At 43.8% G+C, this 22,209-nt stretch overlaps 1 protein-coding gene across 2 annotated transcripts in view; it reads right to left on the minus strand.

Annotated features, from left to right (window-relative positions):
• The window catches only part of LRPPRC (leucine rich pentatricopeptide repeat containing), a 168,548-nt gene that overhangs the window by 35,490 nt on the left and 110,849 nt on the right, over positions 1 to 22,209 (minus strand). For both annotated transcript variants that reach the window (XM_074949362.1, XM_074949361.1), the window contains exons 26-27: positions 15,591 to 15,659; positions 15,194 to 15,284 (exon numbers count right to left, since the gene is read on the minus strand). In XM_074949362.1, coding sequence (XP_074805463.1) covers positions 15,194 to 15,284; positions 15,591 to 15,659 — 160 coding nt within the window. The remainder of the gene's footprint in view (positions 1 to 15,193; positions 15,285 to 15,590; positions 15,660 to 22,209) is intronic.

A 22,209-nucleotide genomic window follows, 5' to 3' on the forward strand; every position in this document is an offset into this window, starting at 1 on the left:
GGAGGGATTTTAAAGGTGATTACCCTTCCCTTTATATTTATGACAATAGCCATGAAGAGACATGGGCCTGGTCTACACTGGGGGGAAGCGGGGAGATCGACCTAAGCTATGCAACTTCAGCTACGAGAACAGCGTAGCTGAAGTTGGTGTATCTTAGGTCGACTTACCTCGTGTCCTCACAGCGCGGGGTCGACTGCTGCCGCTCCCCCGTTGACTCCGATTCTGCCTCTCGCTGCGGTGGAGTACAGGAGTCAACGGCAGAGCGATCGGGGATCGACTTATCTCGTCTACACTAGACGTGATAAATCGATCCCCGATAGATCGATCACTACTTGCCGATCCGGCGGGCAGTGTAGACGTACCCAAGATGACAGACTAAAGCCCTTCAAACTATCAGTGTAGTATAATAAGGCTCCTGAAACATTCAGAGTGTGGAGTTTTTCTTCTCCGGAACAGAACAAGGTTTAGGGAAGAACAGGAATAAACTGATGGACTGGTTCAATGAAATTTCAAGACGACTTTAGGAATAAACTTCAGATAAGGTCTCAACACCACCTTATCTCTGTGGAATACTATATGGCGAGGGAGGGAGTTAGAGCTTGGAGATAACTGACCCTTATAGCCTATGTGATGATGACTAAGACAATCCACCTTGAGGGTAAGATAGTGCAAGCGCCATTCTGAAAGTGGCTTGAAAGAAAGTTATAGGAGGATTGATAGGTGGGCAAGTATGCAATAATCCTTTCAGGAATCTAGATGCCGTGGGATGTGAGAAGACTGAACAAGACTGAACAGGTGGAACATATGTAGATTTCTGCAAGGTGGACCGTGATGGAACTGAATGAATGAGGAATTTCTTACCTTATAATTTTCTGCTAGCAGCTTCTCTCCTCCTTTATCACTAACAAGTTAGTGTCTCCTACCTATGTAATTTGGAGGCAGTCCAATGTTGTTGCCAGAGGCTCCAGAACTAAGCCCTGCTCTTCATCTTAGGCCACCAGAAGAGTTTTTCCAAAGCTTTAAAAACACTCCAGCAACCAATTATTAGCATTAATATACTAATTAACCTTAAGACAGTTATACCCAAGTCTCCCTTTAGAAAAAAACATCAATTTGTATTCTGATCATTTACCAGACTACTAGGGTAGGTTGAATGAGGTGAGAAGCTGTTAACAGAAGGAGAAATTTCTTACCTGATAATTTCTTTGTTAGCAGCTTCTCCCCTCATTCACCACTAATGGGAAGTAGTGATTAGTAAATCACAGAAATGGGAGGGGGGGAATGATAAGAAGAGCTTAGTTATTGTAAAAGTAGAAAAATAGGCAGGCATTTAAAGTCTTGCCCTCCTCCCCCAATAAAACAAGAACTTTATAAACTGAGGATGACTCTGCAGGGGAATAGAAACTTACTTAGCAAATATGCCTCAGATGAGACTTGTATACTTTTTCCCCAATGCCCCCAGGGACTTTTGTGAATAGTTTTGCAGATGCCTAAGATGCCAGCTGGTGCAGGATTTTAACATCTTGTCTGCAGCAACTTTGTGGCCCTAATGCTTTGGCACTTTTGAGGTATGAAATGAACAGGCTACAATTGGTGTGCATGCTCCATTTACTGGACTAGGACCCCAGAGTGCTAGGAATGCCCATGCATTCAACAACCTTCCAAAAGAGTGCTAAGGGCTAGAACAAAATGATGGGGAAACTATTTCCCAGGAATTGTGGAAAGCAAAACTTACCTTGAACAGAAGGATTTCTGCAGCTATAAGAATAACCTTTTCCTCACAACAGCAGCAGTGCTGTTAGATACAAGATGGAACTAATCCCAGAAAAAAACAGTTACTAACCTTCCATAACAGTTGTTCTCTGAGATTATTTGCTAATGTCCATTCCAACATAGGTGTGCATACGGCACGTGCACTGCCACCAGAAAGTTTTCCCTCAGTGGTATCTGTCAGATCGGCTCTGGTGCTTCCTGGAGTCGCGTCTTCATAGAGCCAGTACATAGGGCCCTAACGCCCCCTCAGTTCCTTCTTGCCAGCTAACTCCGACGGGGGGGAGGGGAGAGAAGGGGAATGGACATGAGAAACACATCTCAAAGAACAACAATTATGGAAGGTTAGTAACCGTTTTTCTTTTTCGAGTGCTTGCTCATGTCTATTCCAATGTAAATGACTCCCAAGCAGATGTAGGAGAAGGGTTTGGAGTTCATTAACGAGCAGACTCTAGCACAGCTCTCCCAAATCCAGCATTGTCTCTAGCCTGCTGAATGATGGCATAGTGCGATGCAAAAGTGTGAACCGAAGAAGTGTTGTCGCTCTACAGATGTCCTGGATTGAGACCTGTGCCAGGAACACAGCTGAAGATGCTTGTGCCCTTGTGGAATGTGCCATTAGGGCCAGGGCAGGGACATTCACTAGGTCGTAGCATGTGTGGATACAAGAAGCGATCCACGATGAGATTCTCTGGGCTGATACTGGAAGACCTTTCATCCTGTCTGCCACCACCACAAAAAGTTGAATAATTTTCCAAAATGATTTAGTCCTTTCTATTAGAAGGCAAGCGCATGTCTGACATCTAGTGAGTGAAGTCTGTTCCTGGCTATTGGCATGTGATTTCGGATACAAGACTGGCAGGAAAATGCCCTAGTTACGATGGAATTATGAAACCACCTTCGGGAGGAAGGTTGTGTGAGGGCACAGCTGGACCTTGTCCTTGAAAAATACTGTGTAAAGAGATTCTGAAGTAAGGGCCCTATTCTCTGAGGCCCTTCTAGACGAAGTAATAGCCACCAGAAAGGCCATGTTCCAGGAGAAGCAGAGGAGAGAGCACGTTGCCAAGGGTTCAAATGGGGGACCCAGGAACCTGGATAATACCAGGTTTAGATCCCAAGGTGGGATTGGTTGTCATACTTGGAGATAAGGGCTGTTCAGGCCTTTGAGGAAATGACTATAGATCAAGTCTGCAAAGACGGACTGGCCATTTACCCATGGGTGAAACACCGAAATCGCAGCAAGTTAGACTCTAATTGATGACACAGATAGCTCTTGCTGCTTCAGGTGAAGTAAGCAGTCCAGAATGAATGATGACTGCATGGGTGAAACACCTCTTTGTGATGACCTGATTGAGAACCTTTTCCACTTTGCCAGCTCTAGTGAATGGCTTCCTGCTCCCTCAAAGGACCTCTCAAACCGGTCTGGAGCATGCTAGCTCCAAGGAGTTCAGCCATGGAACTTCCAGGCCATGAGATGAAGGGACTCGAGGTTCGGATGATGTAGGCGGCCGTGGTCCTGGGAGTTCAGATCTGGAAATGGAGGCAGGCTGACTGGTGTTCCCACCGAGAGGTCCAGAAGGGTAGTGAACCAGTGTTGACATGACCAGGCTGTGGCTATCATGATCAGGCTTGATACTTCCCTTCTGACCTTCAGCAGGACCTTGTGTATAAGCAGAATGGGAGGGAATGCATAAATGAGATGGTCCTTCTAAGGGAGAAGAAACACGTCCGTGAGTGAGCCTGGGCTGTGATTCAGGAAGGAGCAGAATTGCACACTCTTCTTGTTGTGCCTCGTCGCGAACATGTCTATAGGGGAGCTCCCCATCTCTGGAAAATGTCCTTCACAATGTCTGGGCAAATGGACCACTTGTGACTGGAGAAGGATCTGCTGAGATGATCAGCTAATTAGTTCTGTGCCCCTGGAAGATAGGAGTCTTCAAGGTGGATTGAGTGGGTTATGCAGAATTCCCACAGGCGAAGAGCTTCACGGTATAGGTGAGAGGAATGCACTCCACCCTGTCTATTTATATAGAACATTGCTGTTGTGTGGTCTGCACGTACCAGCTCAAACTTGCCTTCCAGATGGAGCCGGTACGCTTGGCAGGCAAGGTGCACTGCTCTGAGTTCCCTCACATTGATGTGTAGCAAGAGCTCCGCCTGGGACCAGAGGCCCTGGGTTCTGGGTGGCTCATCTGGAGGTACTCAGTGCAGGTGCAGTTGTCAACTACAGATATTGACAGATGTGGTCTTGAGAATGGGACACCGGCACCTACTGTCCTCAAGTCCAACCATCAAAGGATAGTGGCGATCACCGAAGGGGGAAGAGTGACAACCATGTCCAAGCGATCCTGGCCTGTACACTGACGCTAGCTAAGTCTGGAGAGGTCTGAGTCGTACTCTTGCATGCTATACCACGTAAGTGCATGAGGCCATATGCGCAGGAGTTTTAGGCAGTTTCTTGCTATAGTGGTGGGGTGGTTTCTGAGGCTCTCTGTGAACATGCCTAGGGCCTGGAACAGGGTCTTTGGAGGGAAGGCTCTGGCTTGGATGGAGTCAAGGACAGCCCCTATAAATTTTAATCTTTGAACTGGAGAGAGTGTCGATTTTTGAATGTTTATCAACAGGCCTAACTTCTTGAAGGTTGATAGTATTAAACTTACATTTGCCTGCACCTGGGCCTTGATCTGACCCTTGATCAGCCAGTCATTGAGGTAAGGTTTCAGAGTAACAGCCGTGTTAGTCTGTATTCGCAAAAAGAAAAGGAGTACTTGTGGCACCTTAGAGACTAACCAATTTATTTGAGCATGAGCTTTCGTGAGCTACAGCATGCATCCAGTATGCATCCGATGAAGTGAGCTGTAGCTCACGAAAGCTCATGCTCAAATAAATTGGTTAGTCTCTAAGGTGCCACAAGTACTCCTTTTCTTATTGAGGTAAGGGTAAATCTATCCCTTTGCTTCCTCAAGAAGGCTGCGACAACTGCCATGCACTTTGTAAATATCCAAGGGGCTGCTGACAGGCTGAATGGGAGCAGGGTAAACTGGTAAATTGGTTCACAGTGAATCAAGAGGAATTTCTTGTGACCTTGGGAGATTGAGATATGAAAGTAAGCGTCCTTCAAGGCAAGGGTGGCATACCATTCCCCTGGAACCCAGGAGGGGACAATGGAGGCCAAGGAGACCATACAGAACTTCAGCTTCTTCATGAATTTGTTAAGGTTTCACAGGTCCAGGATGGGTCTCAGACCACCATTGGCCTTTGGGATTAGGCAATAGCAGTAGAAGAACCTCTGCCCCCCAGCTCCGGAAAAACCTCCTCTACTGCTCCCACTTGCAGAAGTGTTTGCACCTCCTTGATTAGAAGCTGCTTGTGTGAAGGGTCCCGGGGGGCAGGGAGGGGGGGAAGGGAGCAGGGGAAGAACTGAATTGCAGGGTGTATCCCAGTCCTATTGCGTGTAGCACCTGCTGTCTGACGTGGTAGGGGCCCATGTTTGACAGAAGTGTAATAACTACTCCACATTAATTGGGGAAGGTGGATCCAGACACTGACCTGGTATGCCATCCTCAAATGTACCCTCAAAAGGTTTGTTTAGACCCAGACGGTTGTCTGGCATGGCCAGGCCTGGGGCTGACGAGGACTGGGGATGAGGCCTCTTCTTACAGCCCCGCCTCTTACTGTAGTCCTACCTTGACTGAGACTGGTAGAAACAGGGCCATGGCTGGGGCTTAGAATGCTTCCTTATAGAAGCCGGGATGTGCAACCGAAGGGATTTTAGAGTGGCCCTAGAGCAGTGGTGAGCAACCTGTGGGCCACATGTGGCCCGTCAGGGTAATCCACTGGCGGGCCACGTGCGGGCCGTGGGCTGCAGGTTGCCCGCCACTGCCCTAGAATCATTCAAGCTGTGGAGCTTTGAATCTATTTGCTCTGAAAAGAGCAATGTGTCCTCAAAAGGGAGGTCCTGGATAGTCTGCTGGACCTCGTAGGGGAGGCCTGAGGCCATGCGCTTCTTCTCATGACTGCAGTGGAAGCCATGATTTGACCAGCAGAGTCCGCTACGTCAAAGGCTGCCTGAAGGGATGCTTTTGCCACTGCTCTCCCTTCCTTGACTAGAGCTGAGAATTTGACCCTGGACACCTGTGGCAACAACTCTTTGAATCTGGACTTCATGCCCCAAGAGTTGAAGTCGTAGCAGCTCAGAGGCACCTGTTGGTTGACGATCTGGAGTTGGGGCCCGCCTCCCCTGGTAGAATTTACCTTCCTGTCAAAGAGAACCAACTTTTTGGCATTTTTGGCTTGGGGACGTGGGGGGAGTCCTTGCTGTCCTTGTCTCTTCCGTTTGTTGGCCACTGACACCACTAGCAACCCCAGCAGAGGATCGGTATATAAAAATTCAAACCCTTTTTTTAGGAACAAAGTACTCTTTCTCCATCCTCTTTGAGGAGAGTTATAGCAAGGCTGGAGACTGCCAGAGAGCCTTAATGGGTTCTAGAAGGGCATCGTTCAGGGGAAATGCCACTCGTGACGGACCAGAAGAGGTCAAGATGTTCACCAAGGTGTGAGAGGATTCAGATATTTCCTTTTCCTGAACCCCCAGGCTTTGAGCAACACTTCTGAGGAGCTCTTGGTGAGCCCTGTAATCATCCTCAAAGGGTGCAACCGATGTCCCTGCTACAGTCTCATCAGGTGAGGAAGATGAAGATGCCTGCATGTGTACAGGGCCTTGTTCTTCTCCTTCAGCCCTGGAAGGATCCCACAGTACCAGGTCCTGGGGATTGGTGCTAGGCTTGGTACCAACTCGAGGTTTCTGCACTGAAGAAGGTGGTGGGAGAGCTCTACACGCCGAAACAACGGAGTACGATCTCCTCAACTGTGACTCCTGGACTGGTTGAAATGTCCAGGGGTTCTAAAAGGGACACTGCACTGGCATTTACCACTGTGCTGGCCAGGCCATTGGCAGGAACCCTTGGTTTATGTCAGCCATTGGATAACAGCAGTCGGATCAATGCCGGCTCCTGTGGGAAGCAGAAGACTCTGCCTTGGAGTCTGAGAGGAAAAAGAAAAGGAGTACTTGTGGTATCTTAGAGACTAACCAATTTATTTGAGCATAAGCTTTCGTGAGCTACAGCTCACTTCATCGGATGCATGATGCATCAACTGAGAGGAGTCGCTTCTTGGTGACCACCACGGAGCAGTACCTACCAGTGCCGGAGAGCGCTGCCAGGAGGAAGGCGACTGACTCTGCGACCATCATCACTGGTTTCCCTTTCGATAGCACCTGAGGCCTTGGTGCTGCAGGAGCTCTTGCCTTCAGTGCCAGTTTGCACCTGGGGATGGCGATACTAAGAATGATAGTAGCTCCCCTGCTGTCTCAAATGTGTCTTGTGTAGATGGTAGTGCCAAGGCTGTATCCCGATGGCTCTCCCTTGGTGGAGAGTCCAACGGTACCAGACTCAATGGGTCCCTTCCCAGGGCCTGAGGCAATGGTACTATGGCCGCAGCTGTTGAATCTGATTGGCTCGGCACAGGTCGCACTCTCCTGGCTTCCCTGTGAGTGGCAGACCTTGGAGTTGGTGAGTACCCAGCCAGTCTTCCGCTGCTTCTTCCTCAGCACCAGTGCCGAGAGTCCTGTTGAGGTGTGGATCTCCTCTGTACCAGAAATGCCTGCCGGTGCCAAGAGTCCTTCCTCAGTGATGGAAATGACAGGTATCACATCTCTGTCTGTCCCTCAGAGAAGACAGATGGAGATGTGAGATGGTGTACTCTAATAACTCCAGTAGGGCCATAGTGGCACACTATACTGATATGGCTGGATTTGCTGGGGTTGGCCAATTCATTGCTATCCATGTGATGGGCTGCCTCTGGTCTGCTCCGTAGGGTTCCCTTCTGATCATAGGGGAGAAGGCTCTTTGCTGTACATCAGTGAGAAGGTGACAAAGATGATGAATAGACCTGGTGACAAAGATGATGAATAGACCTCATCAAGGGGCAGAACTGACATATATGGGAGTCTTGCTGCTGGGCTGGAAGCATGCACCAGTGCTGAAAAAGGTCTCTGTATCCCCCAGTGACATCCTTGGTAGACTCCTCCATTAAAGAAACAGCAGGTACCATAAGCAACTCTGTAGATGGTGCCAACATCAACACCAGCACTGCAGCCAACATCAAGGCTGGTGCGAAGCCCCTTTTCTTAAGCACAAAGCTTGAGGCCAATCCAGCATTGCTAGCCCCTGAGTGGTTTTCTCCCTGGAAGGCTGATGTCTAGTTCTCCCACAAAGAGGTCATGTCTGCCTCTTTGTGCCAATCTTCCTCGCTTCTGGGGAGAGGCAGTACTAGTCTTCAGGGACAGAGTCAACTTCCCAATGCCAACTTCTTGTCAATGTCAGTCTTTGCGGTTACCTGCCAACTGGTAAGGATGTTCTAAGATGAGGATTTGAACAGGATCTGGTGTGTTTTTAGATTGATCCCCTCTTCTGGATAAAAGGTAACCGTATGGATTTTTCCAGGATATAAAACCTGAGGCAGGTGCCCTAGAACTTCCACGTCTGAGTAGAGAATGATCAGCACACAGTGTACCCATACAGAATATTATTCTCCACGAGGCAGACTAGACCACGGCTATTGCCATCGGTGAGAGAGGGATTGAGCTGTTGCAAGATGGCTTAAACCCTGAAGCCTTTCTGTGACCTTTGGCTGTGGACAGGAGTGCAGTGCACCAAGAGAAACGAAAAGGCCTTTTAAAAAGTTCCAAATTGAGAGTCATAAAAAATAGAAATATAATAAGGATAGAGAAAATTGATTTTGATCCGACTTGAATAATCACAGTCAAGTGGCAGCAGATGAACACCACTAGTTTCATCTCACTGCCATGGGCAGTAAGAGGCAACCGAGGAACAATTGTGGCTACTCTGCCCTTATGCCCCCGGGTAGGAGGAGCAGAGCACAAGGACATGTGCAGCCTAGGCACAGCCCAATGGACACTACTATTAAAAAGACTACAGTCCTGTGCACGTGAAAGCGCATGCAGGATCTAATGCAGGATCCACACTGACATATCTGAAAAAGAATGTCTCTTTATTCTTGAGATACATTCCCAAATTCTTCTTTGGTTAGATACTACAGAAGATAAGTTTCAGGCGGAATGTAGATTTTCTTTTTTCAGAAAGTGAGAGAGGATCTAACTGAGTTTATAAAAGGAAACTATCTTACAACCTAAATTAGGGATACACTCCTGCAGCTCCAAAAATAACTCAGAAGCAACCATGATTCACAGTCAGACTGCTCTATTTTAGAAAACTTAGCTAGGAGAGCATTCTCAATCTTGTGTAATGATAATGAATTATAAAAAATAGTGATATCAGCTTTTAGTGACAGATCCCGTTAGAGGTAGTGGACTATGCAGCACAAGAAATAAAAATAATCTTTACTTAAGTTTGCAATTGTTCACCCTAAAGTTAAAATAAATAAATAATCAAAGATTACTCCTAATTGGCAAGATGTATTTCTGCAACAATGTAGTAAAAACAAAGCAGTATCACAAAATAATGTGCAAATCTAAGTATACTGAATACGTTAGACTGTAGGGACTTTCTGTGGTCTCTCAGCTTGAGCAACACAAGTTAGAACAGCTTCCTTCTTCAGGGTCAGCTTCTGGTGAGCTCATGGTTCCAAGCAATGTTTATCTCCCAATAAAGGCAATATAGTCTTATGAACCAAGAGAGGGATTACTCAGTGGCAAAAGCATCTTTGACTGTGTGCTGTGTAAAGAAGAACTTCCTTGTATTTGTTTTAAACCTGCTGCCCATTACTTTCATTTGGTGGCCCCTAGTTTTTCTATTATGGGAACAAGTAAATAACTTGTCCTTTTTCACTTTCTCCACACCACTCATGATTTTATATACCTCTATCATATCCCCACTTAGTTTCCTTTTTTCCAAGCTGAAAAGTCCTAGCTTCTTTAATCTCTCCTCATATGGGACCTGTTCCAAACCCCTAATCATTTTAGTTGCCCTTCTCTGAACCTTTTCTAATGCCAGTATATCTTTTTTGAGAGGAGGAGACCACAGCTGTAAGTAGTATTCAAGATGTGGGTGTACCATGGATTTATATAAGGGCAATAAGATATTCTTTGTCTTATTCTCTATCCCTTTTTCAATGATTCCTAACATCGTTTGCTTTTTTGACTGCTGCTGCGCACTGCGTGGACGTCTTCAGAGAGCTATCTACTATGACTCCAAGATCTCTTTCCTGATTAGTTGTAGCTAAATTAGCCTCCATCATATTGTATGTATAGTTGCGGTTATTTTTTCCCCAATGTGCATTACTTTACATTTATTAACATTACATTTCATTTGCCATTTTGTTGCCCAATCACTTAAGTTTTGTGAGATCTTTTTCAAGTTCTTCACAGTCTGCTTTGGTCTTAACTATCTTGGGCAGTTTAGTATCGTCTGCAAACTTTGCCACCTCACTGTTTACCCCTTTTTCCAGATCATTTATGAATAAGTTGAATAGGATTGGTCCTACGACTGACCCTTCGGGAACACCAATAGTTATCCCTCTCCATTCTGAAAATTTACCATTTATTCCTACCCTTTGTTCCCGGTCTTTTAACCAGTTCTCAATCCATGAAAGGATCTTCCCTCTTCTCCCATGACAACTTAATTTACATAAGAGCCTTTGGTGAGGGACCTTGTCAAAGGCTTTCTGGAAATCTAAATACACTATGTCCACTGGATCCCCCCTGTCCACATGTTTGTTAACGCATATTTGTTCTCTGAAATTGTCAAAATCTGAAGATGAATTTTATGGGCTAGATTATTTGAGAAGTTCAGATCGATATTTAAGAAATCTTCTTTTAACAGTTTTGTCATCTCTTGGTTCTACATAGTTATGGGTTAGTTTTTCATACCCAGAATCAGATTTTAGATTAGATTGAGGGCTACTAATTTAGCTCTTCTTAAAATTTGAAAGCAGATACAGAATTATGGCCTAGGTTTTCCATGAGAACTCTCAATCATACTCCTGCATGAAACAGTTTTGATACTTGGTCTTAAATGGTTGAAAGCAGGCAAGTGCATGGTTTTTGTCTTTTAAGGTGACAGAAAGCTACAAACCTTTTCCATTGATTTGAGTAGATGGAATTTGTTGCGACTTTTCTTGCAGACTGAAGAATTTGTGTGGCAGAGTTTGATAAATTATATCTGTTTAGATTTCTCTTCTCAGCAGACATGCTGTCAGACCGAGCAACTGTTGGAGGGAACAGGTTGCTTGTTCGGAAGTAGGAGGACTACCTCCTGTTGAAGCAAGATTATATTTTAGGCCCAGTTGTTTTATTATGGTGAACCAGTATTTATAAAACCAGAATGGAGATACAAATATAGCTTGGTTTTAAAGCTTTTTGAGGCTGCTGAGAAAATGAAAGGTATTAAAGGCATGGAGGAAAGATGTACAATAGGCTTTTAGCTATTTTTTGTTGTATTATTCATCTCTTTTGCTTGCAGGAAGTTTAATCAGGGCAGGAAACATCCTACCTTCTTGCTATATAATGTGAAAAGGTGGTTTTCTAATAGTTTGCAGAAAGAGCACTACTTAATCTGAATAACAACTCACCATCTCTAGTTCTAATAATAAAAGGATATATTGTGGTTATCTTCTCATATGTTTGTGTTTTGAAGTCAGTGATTTGCTCGGGGCTAAATCTTCCTTTGTATATGGAATTGTTAAGATGTAGCTTACATTCTTGGGGGAAAAACAAACAAAACAACCTGCACATTTGTTAAATAATGTGTCATACTACTTCAGGCTTTAATGATAAGTTTTCCCTTGCACAATTAGAAATAAGTGTTGTAAAGGTTTCTTGATAAATATCCATGCCAACAGATTTTACTTGACCTTTCCTGAAGTTTTTTGCTGATTTTTATAATACTAACTTTCTAAATGTCCTGATACAAACACAATGTTCAGTATCTAATCTCTAGAACATGAAAAACAGGTATCCAAAGCTTCCAGCTAACCAGAATGAGCAGCATTTTTGAAAGTATATGGTATAATTTCTGGCAATGATAATGTTTTCTGCACTGAACAGCAAAATCAATGTTAAAATAAATCATCCCTGAAAATCTGTTATTTCAGAGCATATTAAGAAATTATACATACTACATCTTACAACAGATGTGGCAAGAACATCTACAATATAATGTGACTTCCCAAACTTTACAAGTTTGCAAATCTTTTTTTCTATCATCAAAATGACTCGCTGACCATTCAAGTATTGAAACTACACATGTATCCTCTAGTCCACTGGTGGGTAAACTACGGCCCGTGGGCCGGATCCAGCCCCTCAGGGCTTTGGATCCAGCATGCGGGATTGCCCCATGTGGTGCTGCAGACCCTGCGCCACTCTCAGAAGCAGCTGGCACCACGTCCCTGGGGCCCGGAGGGATGGGAGCAGAGGGCTCTGTGCGTTGCCCTTGCCTCCAGGCACCACCTCCTGCAGCTCCCACTGGCCAGGAACAGGGAACCGCAGCCAATGGGAGCTTTGCAGAGGTACCTGGAGGTGTGGCAAGGGCAGTGCGCGAAGCCCTGTGCCCCCCATCTCCCAGGGACAGCGCAAGGACATGGTGAGCGGTGCGGCGTGGGGCCAGGGCAAGCAGGGAGCCTGCCCTGGCCCCGGTGCGCGCCACTGCCACCCCGGAGCCGCTTTAAGTAAGCTGCGCCGGGCCAGAGCCTGAACCCCTCCTGTACCCCGCACCCATCCTGCACCCCAACTCCCTGCCCTGAGCCCCCTGCCGCACCCCACACCCCTCCTGCACCCCAACCCCCTACCCTGAGCCCCCGCCGCACCCCTCCTGAACCCTAACTCCCTGCCCTGAGCCTGTCGCACACCATGCCCCTCCTGCACACAACCCCCTGCCCTGAGCCCCCTCCTTCACTCTGCACCCCAACCCCCTTCCGAGCCCCCTCATATACTCCACACCCCTCCTCTGCCCCAATCCCTTGCCCTGAGCCCCTTCCTGCACACCGCACACCCTCCTACACCCCGCACCCCAACCCCCTGCCCCGGTCCTGCTTACCGTTTCCCCACTCAGATGTGGCCCTCGGGCCAAAAAGTTTGCCCACCCCTGCTCTGGTCACCCACCATTACAGACACAAACTAAATAAAAATATGATCATGCTCTTTTATGTGGACAGAGAAGTACTGTCTTTATTAATGCAAATCACAGCCAGTGTGTGTAGAACAGTTGTACAGATACCTGAGGACATGCACTCAGGAAGCTTATGAAAGACGTTAGGAGGGCATTCTGAGTCACTGATGATGAGGAAAAATGCTTTCTTTCCTGGAGCTTGACTCAGAACTTTCCATAACATTTGTCAGACAATGTAGTAATTACATTCTTATATAATGGAATTTCTCTGATGATAATGATACTCAGTTTAATTTTGTCACATTAATCACATTTCTTCTGTCCCCGATCTTATAAAAAGTTTTTTTTTTTTAGTTAAATGTCCTGAAAAATGGGGAGAGGAGAAGCAGTGGAGAAAACTAAAAAACTGTCTGTTTCAGAGATCTGATACTACCAGCAGAAACACCGGATTCAGCAAAAAGCTTCACACCTCCCAATAAAGGTTTCCAATACAATGCTAGTCAATATAATCTCTAGTGGATTACAAATGGTTTTGGGAGTATTTCTGGGATACTTAAAAATTTCAGTAGAAGATTAAAAAAATTATTTGGCAATGATCACATTTTTATTAGAGTATCTTTTCAACCCCTTTGTAGACAGAAAAAAGCCACGACAAATTACATTGAAAAAATCAGACTAAAGATTTCTGGATTTATGGGATAGGGTTTTGGGCTACGTAATTATGGGGAAAGGGACCTTCTATTTAAAAAATCCTGCTCAGATACCACAAGAAATAAATACCTATTATGAACAGGCTGATTCGGGGATAATGGAAATTTTTATAATCTTTCAACCAAACAAATCTAGCTACAGAAACTTCACATCAATATCAACTACAAAGAACTGTAACAGACATTAGCACGGGTTTTCCCTCTTCAAATTATTTTAAAACTGAAAGGTAGTAAATTGACCGACTGGTATGTAGGCCAATTACACTGGATGAAATTTACTCATGGGACAGAGAGTCAGTACGAGGCCCTCCACACCACAAAGCTACATAGCTACTGTGTGGTGTGGCTGGTGGAGTGGCTCTACACCCCTGTGTGTCATGGAAATGGTCTCCAGGCTGATCCCACATAGTTGGGCATGAAGGTGGAGTAACACAGCGCCTGCAGATCCAGTGGACACAGTAAACTCAGCAACAGTTACAATGGGAGTGCAATGGCTATTATGAATCATGGCTAGAAACCACTGGCAGGCGGGTTTCTGCAGCAATCCTGCAGCCCTAGCCCTGGGTTGCAGTAGTGAGTTGTATTTTATCCCTCCCCAACACACCCATACAGAGCCTGAACCAGCTTTATGTGAGTGGAATGGATCTCACCCAGTTATAACTGCTTGCAGGCAGTCCACAGATTTGTGGCTAATTTTTATTAATGTTGTGAAATATAAAGAAAACAGGAATCTAATCTCTGCTACAGAAAGTGGCCCCAAAATTAAACGGGTAGAGCGATCATATAACTAATTCTATATTTTAAACCATTTTCTCTCCCCTCCCACCCAAAAAAGCCTCCACAAAACGAAACTCATCTGAAAGCACAAATCATGGCCACAGCAACTAACAAGTTACAAGTACATGGAATCCATGATAAATAAAACCGAAGCCATTTCTCAAGTATTTCACTTGGGTTATAAAAATGGAATAAACCGAAAAATTTAAAAGCCAACAAGGTTTAACTTTTATGGGTTCTATCTTTGGCTACAACTATGGATGTAACTTCAGACAAATGAAGTAGAATCAGAGTTTTGAAACTTGGCAACACTGGTATTTTCTTTGGATAGAAAAAGAAACTAGGAGAGCTGATAAAGCAAATGGTTCAGTGAAAGTAAGGACAAAGGGCACTTTTCAGGCCACCGCACAAGCCAGGAAAAAATGTCTCCATGATCTCATAAAAGATCATGTTAAGAGCCAAAGGAAAAGTTTCTGGGTTACAGAGAAGGAATTCATGGAAAAAATGCAGTTTACTGTCTGAGTAGCCTAAACAGAATTGGTAGTTAGCAAAGCAAACTTAAGTCAGAAAACTCTTAGCAAGAGCTGCGCTAGACTGAGAATAGCCCTTTTCAGATATATAGTTTTAATTGGTTAACTGAAAAATCCAAAACAAGTTCAAAAACTTACATTTTGTTCCTATTACAGTTTAAGGCTTTTTCAAATATGATAAAAAAATTTAAAATTCCCACAAAGCTATCACTGGAATAACAGTTCCTAATAGAGCAAAAGAAAAGATTTTCAGTTAACTTACTGCATAAATTTAGGAGGTAGTAATACATCTGATCTCTATCACACTCAAATAGTTTTTGAGTCATTTCCACCATATTTTCTAAAGTTTCCATCTTTGGGAGGAAAAAAGAAAAAAGTGATATAACATAAAATATCTGTATATCAGACTATGGTTTAATCTAATTTTTATATGTATAATCATATATGCAGCTCACAAATATGTCTATACACACATGTTCAGTCCAAAAATTTGGGAATGTAAATATAAGACTGCATATAATTTTTCACTAAAGTATCAATTTACATCATTACTGTTTATGTAAATTGTGATATGCATGCAATACTTCAAAACGTATGTGTGTATTACCACTAAAGTACTAATCACAAAACAGACAGGAGACATGATGCAATAGATGTACCTGGTTAGTTGCAATACACTTCTCGGCAAACCACTGCAGCCTCCCAGGACGAGCTCTCAAGCCTGGTGTCTGCAAAACAGTATTTCCGCACAAACAAAAGTGTCAGTTTACTTAGCCAAAGTATTTTCTTAAAATGTAAAAGTAATTATATGTTGTCATAATGAAGTATTTTATGGTTGATTTTTATTAATGGAAGACTACTTAGTTCTCAGTTCTAAACTAAACAACTTCATTCATAATTAAAGAACATTTATCCTAAAAAATTCAAAGGTTGTGTTGGTGACTCTATAGAAACAATAACCATGTTTCATTCTAAATATATTTTTCATTCAACAGTACTTTTGGTTTGAAAATTGCTATGCTGTTTCTCTGATTGAATGTGATTTTTTTTTTTTTTTGAAGTCTCAGGCATTAGTTGAGCCATTTGGGTAGGTAAAAGTGAAAAAGTGACACACATTCTGAAACAAGAATTCATTTAAAAAAAAAAAAGTCATCACATAGTTCAAGAATGGTTTGTTTCAAAGACCACAAGCCTGCCTTGATTTCCAATCTCAAGAGCTTTTGATATTTGAAGAAATAAGGTTCATAATGTAAGTAAAAGCAACTGAAAACTCTTTGACCATGCAACGCAACTTTACTTTTCCTGCCTTCATTTTCAACACACACCCAACGTGAATCTACAGAGACACACAGCTACAGACGACCAGAGTGCTATATATTCTGATAGATCATAACAAACAACATGCCACTCTGTTGATCTCATTCCTTCCCATTACAAAATACACCGGACCCTCGCTAGACCACATGTCTATATAGCGCGAATTCGCATATAACACGGCCGTGGCCATGAATCCCAAATTTAATTACTTTAATTGGAATACATTTTAATGCAGTCCCCGTATTAAAGCGTTTCCGCGCATGGATCCCAAATCCCGCGTTCTAGCGAGGGTGCGGTGTACTCATATATTCTGGACTACAAATACACACCAGTCATCTCTCTCACCCCTTCAGAGGTATGCCAAATGTTCACAAATTGTCGTCTTCATGAAACATTCGTCCAGAATAGGAGCAATTACTCGCTAACTGGAACACCAGGCCTCAGACTCTTTTTCAACTGCAGCATCTATTTACATCCCTACTCCATCAACATTTAGTACCAGAAATTTTCCTACTACATTCCATTAGTTTGTAGTGCCAGCTTCTGTCCCAGCTGCAACACCCTCACCAGAAGACAAGTTTAATCCAGTGTGCATTATAGCAGTTGCAGGTAGCAACCACTCTATTCAGGGCACATATAAACGCCATAGCACAAATTCCTCTACAAATTCATCTTACAGCTATTTTTTCAGGCTCTCTACAGACTCAGGAGAAAGATCCACTGCATCAGTTTAAACTCATTTCATGTTTTCAAGATCCTTTTCAAAATCTTAAGATCTAGATATACAGTTTAAAATAAAGCTGAGATTCTGCAGTACTATTCTGTAATAAGGACTGAAATCTGTGGGTATTGAATCACAGAATACTGGTGGTCAAGGGTATAGTTAAGGTTGTAAAACAATTTATATTATAACTCTGCTTTCACTTCCTTATAACTTGATAGAACTTCTCCCTTTTCAGGTGAGATTTTCTATACTTAGGGCTTGTCTACGTTACCCACTGGATTGATGGGCAGTCTACATGCGATAAATTGACCGCCGAGTGCTCTCCCATCGACTCTGGTACTCCACCAGGGCAAGAGGCACAGGCGGAATTGACGGGAGAGTGTCAGCCATCGACTTACCACAGCGAAGACACCGCAGTAAGTAGATCTAAGTACGTCAACTTCAGCTACGTTAGTCACTTAGCTGAAGTTGCGTAACTTAGATAGATTTCCCCCCCACAATGTAAACCAGGCTTGAATCCTGGAGGTTTTTTTTGTTTTTTGTTTTTTTTAAGTCCGAGTCAAATTTTTTCAGTTGTTTTGAGTTATGGGAATATATAAAAAAATTCTAACTACTTTTTTTTGTTTTGTTTTCAAACAAGAACTGGAGTACAGCAACCATGTCTAAATTTTGAAACTTGGTAGGGACATAATTTTCAATGAGGTTTTATTTCCCTTGCTTGGTTGGAAAAAAGTTGGTTTAAAGTAAGAAAATGTTCAAAAACTGCATACCAAGAACATTCGGCTGAAGAAGATTTGCTCAAATCTACATGTACATACTAAATTTGAAATACATGGTTCAAGGACAAAGTTCCACTGGTAAATTTCGTAAGCTCTGCAAGCTGTATAAGCTATACAGCAAACAGCTTACCAACTCCAAAAACCGAAGAACTTTTGAATCTCTCTCTCTTCCTCTCTCCCCCTTTTTAAAGACAAAGCAATTAAAGGCGAAAAAACTTATTAATGCAACACTAAGCTGCACAGTTAAAACTGTAAGTAAGGAAATACAAAATTAAAGGTTCCAACAGCCGTGTTAATTCAGACATTACACATACTGACTTATTATTTTTATGCATTTTTTAGTTAATTACTTTAATACATTCCTTTTACTATAAACTATAACTATATATACACTGTAAACTATATAGCATAAAACATTCAGTTTGTGGAATACTGAGATAAATCATCACTTAATTAACCTTTACATTTCCTGACTTTGCTAAAAATCTAGCTGCTTAAGATTCTACAGTGTTAAAATTGGTCATTTTGAACCAGAAATAGTTCAGAACAGAACCAAAGTAATTGTTTTAAACTTAAAGGGACATCATTAAGTGAAGAAAAAAAATCACATCTAAATCTGAAAATTGTGGATCTACCATTTTCACACTGCAACAACTAATACTCCGAGGGCATTCTGCGTCAAAAATATATATCTATATATATTCTGCACACAATATTTTAAAATTCTGCAAATTTTATTTGTCACATAAATGTGGAGGTTCCAACATGGCATTGGGGAACACAGGCCACTGGCTGCACAGGGTGGGAGATCAGTGTGCAGCTCCCCACTGAGACACGGACTCAGCAGTGAGGCTGCATCCAACTCTGACACAGCACAAGGACCAGGCTTCCCCAGAAACACCCCAGGGCCCTGCTACTCCATGCCAGGTGCACCAGGTGTGGACAGGCAGGCTCAGCAAGGCAGGCTCAGCAAGGCAGGATCCAAGTGTGGAGGGGTTTAGTATGGGGGGATCCAGGTGTGGTTGAGAGGGTTCTGTGTGGGGCAATCTGGGTGAGGGCGGCTCAGTGGGGGATCCAGGTGTGAGCTGGATGCACAGGGGCTTGTTGCATTCTGAATGCAATGGTACTAGAATTCTTTGAGGGGGGTCAACAAGCATGCAGACAAAGGAGATCCAGTGGATATAGGGTATTTAGATTTTCAGAAAGCCTTGTCAAGGTCCCTCACGAAAGGCTCTTAAACAATATAAGCAGTCATGGGATAAGAGGGAAGGTTCTCTCATGGATTGGTAACAGGTTAAAAGATAGGAAACAGAGTAGGAATAAATGGTCAGTTTTCAGAATGGAGAGAGGTAAATAGTGGTGTCCCCCAGGGATCTATACTGGGCCCAGTCCTAATTAACATATTCATAAACAATATAGAAAAAGGGGTAAACAGTGAGGTGGCAAAATTTGCAGATGATACGAAACTACTCAAGATAGTTAAGCCCCAGGCAGACTGTGAAGAGCTACAAAAGGATCTCACAAAACTGGGTGACTGGGCAACAAAATGGCATATGAAATTTAATACTGATAAATGCAAAGTAATGCACATTAGAAAACATAATCTTAACTATACATATACAATGATGGGGTCTAAATTGGCTGTTACCACTCAAGAAACAGATCTTGGAGTCATTGTGGATGGTTCTCTGAGATCATCCACTCAATGTGCAGCAGCAGTCAAAAAAGCAAACAGAATGTTGGGAATCATCAAGAAAGGGATAGATAAGAAGACAGAAAATATTGTATTGGCTCTATATAAATCCATGGTATGACCACACCTTGAATACCGCATGCAGATGTGGTCGCCCCATCTCAAAAAAGATATACTGGAATTGGAAAAGATTCAGAAAAGAGCAACAAAAATGATTGGGGTATAGAATTGCTTCCATATGAGAAGAGATTAATAAGATTGGGACTTTTCAGCTTGGAAAAGAGGCAACTAAGGAGGGATATGATAGAGGTCTATAAAAATCATGAATGGTATAGAGAAAGTAAATAAGGAAGTGTTATTTACTCCTTCTCATAATACAAGAACAAGGGGCCACCAAATGAAATTAATAAGTAGCAGGTTTAAAACAAACACAAGGAAGTATTTTTTCACGCAACGCACTGTCAACCTCTGGAACTCCTTGCCGGAGGATGTTGTGAAGGCCAATGCTATAACGGGGTTCAAAAGGGAGCTAGACAGATTCATGGAAGATAGGTCCATCAATGGCTATTAGTCAGGATGGGCAGGAATGGTGTCCCTAGCCTCTGTTTGCCAGAAGCTGGGATTGGGTGACAGGACATGGATTACTTGATGATAACTTGTCTGTTCATTCCCTTTGGGGCACCTGCCATTGGCCACTGTCAGAGGACAGGATACTGGGTTTGATGGACTTTGGGTCTGACCCAGTATGGCCGTTCTCATGTAATGGGACTCCACTCGTGTGTGTGTGTGTGTGTGTGTGAGAGACCAGTGGGGGAGGGAGGGTGTCTGGGGGTGTGTGTGTGGGGGGGGACAGAGCTCATTGAGGGGTCCAGATGCTGGGGGAGTGTAGCTCAGTGGGGTGGGGATCCAGGTGTAGCCGGTTGGGGCTCAGTAGGGTGGAGATCCAGGTGCAGGTGGCTCACTGGGTTGGTGCAGGTGCAGGGGGGGTAAGACTCATCAGTGGGGGTTCTGGGTGCGGGAGAGGGGTGAGGTTCGGTAGGAGGATCTGGATATGAGGGGGTCTGGATGCATGGGGGTTGGGTGGATGGGGGAGCAGCTCCCTGTACAGTGATCCCTCCTCCCACACCTGAGGAGCAATGGACCTAGGAAGCACCAGGAGGAGTTTGCAGAGCTTCCTACAGCTGGGGAAGAAATCTGGGGATGGGTCTCACCCAGCCCCGGATGCCGTGCAGGGGAAGAGGAAATCCTGTCCTCCCCAGCCCACCCAGGACTAGCAACTGAGACTGGCACAGGGTAGGAGCCACCAGCCGGGTGTTCCCCAGTCCTGCCTGCTGGCCCACAGTGATTTACCTCTCTGCTGGCTGCCTTGGGCACCTGAAACATACTTCTGGGGAGGGTCATATGACTGCTCTTGTGGCTTCCCTTTGCTTCCCCGTCAGAAAGTCATTTTTCTGCAGGGAAACAAACAAATCTGCAGGGGACATAAATTCTGTGCATGCGCAGTGGTGCAGAAGTCCCCCAGGAGTAAAACTAAGATTACTACAATATATAGTAGAGAAAACATTTCTCTTGTGTCTCAATTTACTTTGTGCATTTCCAGCATTTAGTGGATAGTTAGATTCACTTTTTTCTCAGTGCTCAGTCACACTTCTTGTCTGATTAATTAACATGATAACCATCAAACTCTCAAACATTACTCTGGAGGGACTTTACATGCCTGCTCTTCACCAGGCCTTATTAAGAGAGTGTGTTTATCAAACAGCAGGAGCAAATGTGAAACCAAATGGGCAGAAGGTAGCACATACACAGAACATGAGGAGGGACGTGAATATTTGGTATTGTTCCTCTTGAGATTATCTGAAAGACATTTATAAATTTTGTGAGGGGAGCAGGAAAAACCCTGTAAAAAGTCTGAAATAAGAAGAATTTTTAGAGTTCTGTATGTGCTATAGAAGAGGATGTGCTATTAGAAATCTGCCAATTTAAAAAAAAAAAAGTCCAAGTAGAGAGACACTTTTGAACTTTGTTTAGGTTAAAAGTACTCAAGTCAAGAGGGTCTCCTCAAGCTCTCTTGTTAAGCTACTAATTGCCATGGTAAGATGGAAGAACGGTCTCAAAGACATTTATGGGAACTGAAAGCCATTTAGATAGCATGGGCTAGATTCACAAACGAACTTAGGCGATGCTTAGTGTTGTCCAACTTTTAGGTCTCTAGAAAATCCCTGGAATTCACAAAGCCTGAGTTAGGTACCTAGGTACAGTGAATCATGAAATATAAGCAGCTCAGAATGGGATTCACAAAAGCCAGCATATACCATGCAGCTTCTTACCCAAACTAGCCAATGGGAGATGCCACGGGGAGGGATTTGTGCTAAGTCAGACCCTCTCAGAGAAACAGGCACCTAAACCTTGGCTGCAGAGAGGTGCCTCCCACTGCTTGGGATTCTCAGCTGCAAACACTCTCTTGGCATTAGGCGACTATGCCATTTTTGTAAGAAGCGGGGGGAAGGAGAGACTACCTCATAATTTAAATGGGCTTAAATTGCAGCAAGGGAAGTTTAGATTGGAAGCTAGGAAAACTCTAATTGTCAGGATAGTTAAGCACTGGAACAAATTGGCTAGGGAATCTTGGAGGTTTTTAAGAACAGGTTCTACAAACAACGGTTAGAAATGGTCTAGTTATTACTTAGTTCTGCCTTGAGTGCAGGGGACTGGACTAGATGACCTACTGAGATCCCTTCCAGTCCTATACGTCTATGATATTA

This window comes from Natator depressus, chromosome 3 (assembly GCF_965152275.1).
Source record: "Natator depressus isolate rNatDep1 chromosome 3, rNatDep2.hap1, whole genome shotgun sequence".
Taxonomy (NCBI): domain Eukaryota; kingdom Metazoa; phylum Chordata; order Testudines; family Cheloniidae; genus Natator; species Natator depressus.